The sequence below is a fragment of the Alosa sapidissima genome, chromosome 11 (assembly GCF_018492685.1).
Source record: "Alosa sapidissima isolate fAloSap1 chromosome 11, fAloSap1.pri, whole genome shotgun sequence".
In the NCBI taxonomy this organism is placed as follows: domain Eukaryota; kingdom Metazoa; phylum Chordata; class Actinopteri; order Clupeiformes; family Clupeidae; genus Alosa; species Alosa sapidissima.
The window spans coordinates 35137183-35144682 of NC_055967.1; the positions used below are offsets into that span (position 1 = coordinate 35137183).

Below are 7500 nucleotides of genomic sequence, written 5' to 3' on the forward strand. Positions count from 1 at the left end.
CTGGATCCTAGCTGCTCCCCACTGCTGATCTGATCCAGAGTGGTTGTGCACTAATTGATCCAGAGTGGTTGTGCACTAATTGCTTCCTTTTGTGCATCTCCCTCATAGTGTCCTCTCTCCCCAGGAGCGGTTTCTTCATTTATTGGACTAACTTCTCTCTCTCTCTCTAACTTCAATCTCTCTCTTTCTCTCTCTGTCTTTGTCTCTCTCTCTCTTTCTCTCTCTCTCTCTCTCTCTCTCTTCCTCTTTCTCTCTCTCTCTCTAACTTCAATCTCTCTCTTTCTCTCTCTGTCTCTCTCGTCTCTCTCTCTCTTCTCTCTCTCTCTCTCTCTCTCTTCCTCTTTCTCTCTCTCTCTCTAACTTCAATCTCTCTCTCTCTCTCTCTTCCTCTTTCTCTCTCTCTAACTTCAATCTCTCTCTTTCTCTCTCTCTCTCTAACTTCAATCTCTCTCTCTCTCTCTCTTCCTCTTTCTCTCTCTCTCTTCTGTCCTGTGCTGGTCCAGCTCCAGGCTCCCAGTGTGAAGGGCTTTGACTTTGCCAAGCTGCACCTGGGCCAGCCCAGTTAAGGACGACCTGAGGGTCATCCAGGAGCCCCCCGGCCCTCCCTCCGCCTTCCGCCTCCGCCTCCGTCGTCAAGGATACCAGCACCTCGGAGAGCGGCGAGCCCGGTGGCTTCTCCTCTGCCAAGAGCGCCTCGCGTGTGGGACGCAAGAAAGGACGGTGAGCAGGACGGTCTGCCCAACACACACACACACACGCACGTCCTGTCAAACCAACCAGACACTGTCCTGTCAAACCAACCAGACACTGTCCTGTCAAACCAACCAGGTGGTCAAATCCTGAGCTATCCAGACAGACAGAATGGCAATAAAATATGCTAAATATGCTAAATGTTTGTGCAATATGCTTTTTTTACTTCTGCACAGTCATGCTAGTAAAGCAGCTTAGAATCGAACTGAAACAAATCTGAGTCTAGATAGGCACATATAATTTGGATTCAAACTCTTAGTGTGTGTGTGTACATGTGTGTGTGTGTGTGTGTGTGTGTGTGTGTGTGTGTGTGTGTGGTGTGTGTGTGTGTGTGTGTGTGTGTGTGTGTGAAGATGAATGTAAAGTTTGTTTATTCATTAGTTATTGTGTTCTTCATTTTTAGTTCCATTGTCTGCGGCCATGATGATTATTATTTCATTAAGATTTAAACGACCATGTCAGGCTTTTCTTGACTTACGGTGCCAACGTTACCCTCGGTCTAGCCCCAGGCTGCTTCAGTGCCTCTCTGTCACGCAGTGCTCTGTGACTCTGACCGACGTTGGAGCGCATATGACGTTAAATAAATCTGTCGTTGTTTACAGAAAGTCCCAGTTCAACCAGTCTGAATGCCTTAGGCCAATCTCACTCTCACTCCCAACTCCACTGACCATTTTATTGGTCATTTTTCACCCTGTCACACTCACTGACACACACCCGTGCATACAGACACACACATAAACAACCACGCTACAGTGAGTGCTTACAGATTCTGCGTAGATTACACGTTGTCAGCACATGATGAGTTTTTGTTCTTATGTACTAAGAACTTAAAAAAACTTATTTTGCATAAGAACTCTCACACACACACACACACACACACACACACACCCATATAGAACATCACAGTAGAGAACATTTTCTCGAAGGGGGTTCTCATTGCTTGGTCCACAAATCAATGTTTAATGCATTACTGTAAGACTATTATGGGATGGCCCCCTGGTGGTCAGGATCCCACACGAGCCAAATGATCTAGATGATATATAGTAAGCACCATATCCTGTGGTGGGCTCCATATTTCTCCTGAGGGGGAGCTGTAGTGGCTGATAGGGTGTGTTAAACTCTTGTCCTGCGCCATTAAAAGAGACAGAATCCAGTTTTGGTCGGCCATTAGATGGCGGTCGGGGCAGAGAGCCGTCTGGGCACAGGGACATTAATCATGCCTGTCAATGCAGATGCAGCCTCACGGGAGGAGGGAGGGGGGGGGGGGGGGATTGGTGTGTGTGGATGTGTTTTTCCACCAACATGTGTTAGTGTGCGTGTGCGTGTGTGTGTGTGTGGGGGGGGGGGGGGGGGGGGGGGGGGGGTGTGAATAGAGAGAGAGGAAGAAGGTGCAAAGGGAGTTTTGTTTTGTGGAGGTTGCCACTAGAGCAGTCCAGCTGGTCAGGTTTGACTTGTATCTCATACAGTAGATGTGCTTATCAGTCAGCTGTCCCATTGAACTGAGAAACTTGGACCTTAGGAGTGAGGGGCAGGAGTGGGACAGAACCAAATAGAGATTGTGTGTGTGTGTGTGCATGCATGTGTGTGTGTGTGTGTGCGTGTGCATTTGTTTGATAATGGAAGCGGATGCATGCATTTTCCCATGTGTCGGCACTTTGCAAGCAGACTGCTTAAATTTGGATGAAGATGTAATTGCCCTGTCAGTCAAATGGACTTTGAAAGAGCGTTTCCCTCATTTAGTGGACGATCTTCGGTCAAATGGACTTTGAAAGAGCGTTTCCCTCATTTAGTGGAGGATCTTCGGTCAAATGGACTTTGAAAGAGCGTTTCCCTCATTTAGTGGACGATCTTCAGGGCCATCTGGCTTCCACTGATGAGCACTTTATTGACTGCTGCCATTTAGAAATATTAACCATGAAGTTGATTGGTTTGTCCAGGCTTGGCTGTATGTGTGATAATCAAAGTGAAAGTCACAATCAAGTGATAATTAAAAGTAATTAAAAGTGAATAATGCATGTGTTTAAGTGCAATCTCTCTTTGACCAATTTGATGCAGAAGATGTGTAGAAGTTCTTGAATTAAAGGTCAACATAAGTCCTTCTAAATTACTGATTATTAAGATGAGCTTAGTTGCACCAACCCCACTCGAGTGGGTTTTTGACATGGTTTGCGTTAACTTATTTGTATGAGTGATGATTTTTTTTTTTGTTTGTTTGTGGGTCATGTTTCAGGATCTCCCCGTCGGATGGGGACTCTGTGGGCAGCGATAGGTCCAGTGAGAAGGACTCGCCAGCAGGCCGCCTCAGGGGGTCATCCGCCCCACACGACCCCAGACAGCCGCGCAAGATGGTCGCCAACGGGCTCAATGGCAAGTCCATTGAACACACTCACTCACACACACACAGGCACATACACACACACACAGGCACACACACACACAGTCACATACACACACATACACACACACACAGAGGCACTCACACATAAACAATTACATGCACACACACACACATACACACACAAAACAGCCAATACAGGATGCATACAGCCGCGCAAGATGGTCGCCGACGGGCTCAATGGCAAGTCCACTGAACACACTCACACATACACACACTCACACACACACACAGAGGTACTCACACATAAACAATTACAGGTACACACAGTCACACAAATCAGCAATACAGGATGCGTACAGCCGTGCAAGATGGTCGCCGACGGGCTCAATGGCAAGTCCACTGAACACACACACACACACACACACACACACACACACACACACACACACCCACACACACACACTGAGCACTGAGACACACACACATACATACACACCCAAAACAGCCATACAGTACAGGATACACACACACACACACACACACAAAACAGCATGACCGGAGCCTACTGGGGAAGATGGCTTCTTGTCATTGCTGACAGAACAGTGCGCACTGCCCTGATTGTATTGATTATATTTTATTCTGTCCCATTCTGTGTCCTCATATGATCATATCCTGTTGTGGACTCCATATTTCTCCTGAGGGGAGATCCGTAGTGGCTGATTGCATATTAAACCCTTGTCCTGCTCTGTTAAATGGGACAGAATCCAGTTTGGTCGGCCATTAAGTAGGGCTCACAGACAGGGCTCTGGAAAGAGTGGAAATGTCTGTCCATCTCTCACAGTCTCTTCCTCCAACATTCTGATCCCCTCTTTCTTTCTTTCTTTCTTTCTCTTGCAGCCCTTGCTCTAATAACATTTGCCTGTGGGTCTTTCTGTGTGTGTGTGTGTGTGTGTGTGTGTGTGTGTGTGTGCATGCGTGCTTGTGTGTGTGTGTGTGTGTGTGTGTGTGCATGTTTTTGTGTGTGTGTGTGTGTGTGTGTGTGTGTGTGTGTGTGCATGCGTGCGTGCGTGCGTGTGTGTGCATGCGTGCGTGCGTGCGTGTGTGTGTGTGTGTGCATGTTTTTGTGTGTGTGTGTGTCTCTCGAGTGTCTGCTGTCTAGCTGACTGTGTGTCTGCTCTCTCAGGCTCCGCAGGCATCAGGACGCCAAGCCCTGAAATCGCTCTTATCAGCTCTGGAATTCCTCACCACAATACGTCACCCTCTTTTCTCTCTCTCTCTCTCTCTCTCTCTCTCTCTCCCTCCCTCCCTCCCACCCTCCCCCCATCCTCTCTATCCCACCTCACTTATTTCATTTCTGTCTCTCGGGGGGATGTAAGACAGGACCTCCGATGCCTTCTTGGTTTACTGAGGGCTTTGCTGTGCGTCTCTGAAAGCTGCTTTTGTGTGCTGGGAGCTCTCACTGCCCTGGGTCAGCAGGTTTAAAAGGTCCCCACGAGAAAGCATCAGATGGTCTGAATAGGAATCAGCCTCCGTCTCATGTCACACTCCTGACGTAGTGACCGCAGTAGAGCCTCTGGTGATCTCCAGGGGCTCTCACATCCACATTAACACTTTAGATGTGCGCCACGGAACATCATTTACCGTCCAGAGATTGTGGTTTATGGAGAGTGCTAATTTATGGAGCGTTCGAGCTACTCCCGCCTCAAGCTACTGTTCTAATCTCTCTTCCTCTCTCTGTCTTTTTCTCTTTTTTATCACTCCTCCCTCTCTCTCTCTCTCTTTTTCTGGATTTGCAGGAAAGAATAAGATTGGTAAGAGTGTGTGTTGACTGTGTTTATGTAGTGTGATTTTAGTAGCAGGTTGTACGTGTTCTCCTTTGTGTGTGTGTGTGTGTGTGTGTGTGTGTGTGTGTGTGTGTGTGTGTGTGTGTGTGTGAGGGAGCATGCACGTACAGTATGCGAGTGAGTGTGTGTGTCTCGTGTTCTGATAGCTCTCGGCTCACAGTAGAGGAGTGAGTCACGGTAGAGTGTTTTCCGTAGTGATGAATCTTTCAAAAACGACAGGCCCTCTTTTAACCCAGTGTAGAACTCTGTTACATTATACCAGTGCACTCTGAAACACAAGAAACGGTGACCTGTTTTTGAGCATCTACGGCACACACACGTCGCACAAATACAAACTGCCCAAAGTGCATTTCTTTACTCACACACATACTGATGTGTTTCACCTGCACCTCTGTAGTGGGTGCAAGTATTTGAGAGTCACTTGTCCAGTCCTGTCCTCTCACTGAGATACTGTAGGTGGAAGGCACTTAGCTGAGTGCTGCCCCCTCATGGCTACAGAGGGACATAGCACATTTGCTCTCCCGAGTGCCTTGCAGCACTGTTAAAACAGACCAGATGCTCACTGCACAAAGCACACTGCTGAAGCAGAGCTCAGTGCGTTCACTCTGACACTTTCCCCCTCTGGCCTACAAGACACGCCTCTTCTTCCTGTCCTCGTGCACACACTAGTTCCTAGTCTCTCTCGCCTGGTTAATTCCTGTCCTGTTTGTCTATTCTAAGTGTTGTGTTTGTTCACATCAATGTTCACTTTCCTTCTTTTGTTAGGTGCCATGTCTCCATGTCTCCAATGTAATTTGACGTTGCTCCTGTGTCACGCTCCACTCTCTCTAACCTCCCATGTCCATCTTGTGTTGGTCCCCCCCCCCCCATTCCCCTTTGTGTCCAGCTGAATATGTCTGCTTCCTCCTTGTCATCCTAATGGACTTCCTGTTTGTCTACTTCCTCTTCCTGCAGGCCCTCCGCCGATGAGCGGACCCGATGACCAGCTCTCCTCGGCGTCCATCTTTGAGCATGTGGACCGCATGTCCCGTGCTGCGGAGGGGACCAAGCGCTTGACCAATAAGATCCAGCTGATCGCCATGCAACCGATGCCGGCTCTGCCCACACACAGCCCGACAGTGGTGGACCGCGCCACCGAAAACGCCAAGATAAACAAGGAGGTGGGTGCTCTCACAAATAACCCCTCATTTCCTGCTCGAATGCCCACCTCTTACCCACTGATCTAAGGCTATCTGCTTCAGAACTGTAAGTGTGACTTAAAAAAGGGGATTGTGTGTGTGTGTGTGTGTGTGTGTGTGTATGTGTGTGTGTCTGTGTGTGTGTAGATCCAGGTAGCGTTAAGGCACAAGTCGGAAATCGAGCACCACCGCAACAAGATCCGTTTGCGAGCCAAGAGGAAAGGCCACTACGACTTCCCCGCCATGGACGACCTGACCGATGGGGCCGGGGACCCCAAGGAGCAGGACCGCATCTACCAGAAGGCCCAGCAGCAGATCGACAAGATCCTGGACCCGGACACGCACCTGCCCCCGCCCTTCACTGAGCCCAAGAAAAGGTCAGAGGTCATAGAATGACTTGGCAAATTGGGGTCATTCTCAAGTCGATGTGTGTCTGGTTATGACAGGCTAGTGCCCTTTACCAAAAATTGCAAATCTTTTCTTTCCTCATGTCGACTTCTGGAAATATGAGGTGTTGGGTTTATTTGGACGGCCCTTAGGTTTGCTCCAAAAATAATAATGATTTGTAGATGGTGGAGTCAACAGTGCTCCTCATCTCTGTCTCACTATGGAGCAGGGAGGGACCACGCTGGCCAGTGTAATAGGGTCGTGTTTTGTTGTTATGCCACTTCTGTTGTTTTTGGGTGCTTTTTTTAAGTATATTTTTTGGGGCTTTTTTGCCTTTGTCTGGATAGGACAGTGAATATTGACAGGAAGTGAGTGGGAGAGAGAGATGGGGTGGGATCGGGAAATGACCGCAGGTTAGATTCAAACCATGGGTCCCCGTGGCCACTTGAACCCGTACATAATACGGACACTGTAGCCTGTTGCACCACAGTGTCCCCTCCTGGGTGCTTTGAGAGTCACAGAACAACGTTTTGTCCAGATTCAGCCATTTAAATATATTTAGCAGAAGGAATTCTCTTGGTGAGATTTCGGGAGTAAGTTGCAGTGACGTGACGTGGCAGGCTCTGGTTGCTCTGGGGATGGTGTATGACACAGAGAGCAGTTAGTGTTGTCAGGGGAAATGGAATCTATGTATTTTATTTTATTGTGTTCAACTCATATTTTCAGATCAGAGTTGGTGGATGCGAAGTTGAGTTATTGAGAATGTTAAATGAAGAACTGTATTGGATTAAATTTGTGAATCCTCTGGAGAAATTAATGTGTGTGTGTGTGTGTGTGTGTGTGTGTGTGTGTGTGTTTGTGTGTTAGTGGAAGAGGAAGGCGTTCTCCTAAGTCTAAGAAGAAGACGGGACATCTGAACGGTGAAGCAGACCGGGACCAGCTCATCACCGCTGAGACGGACGGAACATACCGGAAGTACCCTGGAGTCAACAACTTCGCCTAT

General features: G+C 48.2%; 1 protein-coding gene across 1 annotated transcript in view; it reads left to right on the plus strand.

Moving 5' to 3' along the window:
• si:ch211-1e14.1 (UPF0606 protein KIAA1549) overlaps positions 1–7500 on the plus strand; it is a 61333-nt gene that overhangs the window by 45839 nt on the left and 7994 nt on the right. Inside the window, 7 exon segments of the mRNA XM_042110911.1 lie at positions 504–563; positions 565–594; positions 596–720; positions 2981–3117; positions 5887–6092; positions 6258–6487; positions 7365–7500. The exon segment at positions 7365–7500 is cut by the window's right edge and continues 3 nt beyond it. Coding sequence (XP_041966845.1) covers positions 504–563; positions 565–594; positions 596–720; positions 2981–3117; positions 5887–6092; positions 6258–6487; positions 7365–7500 — 924 coding nt within the window.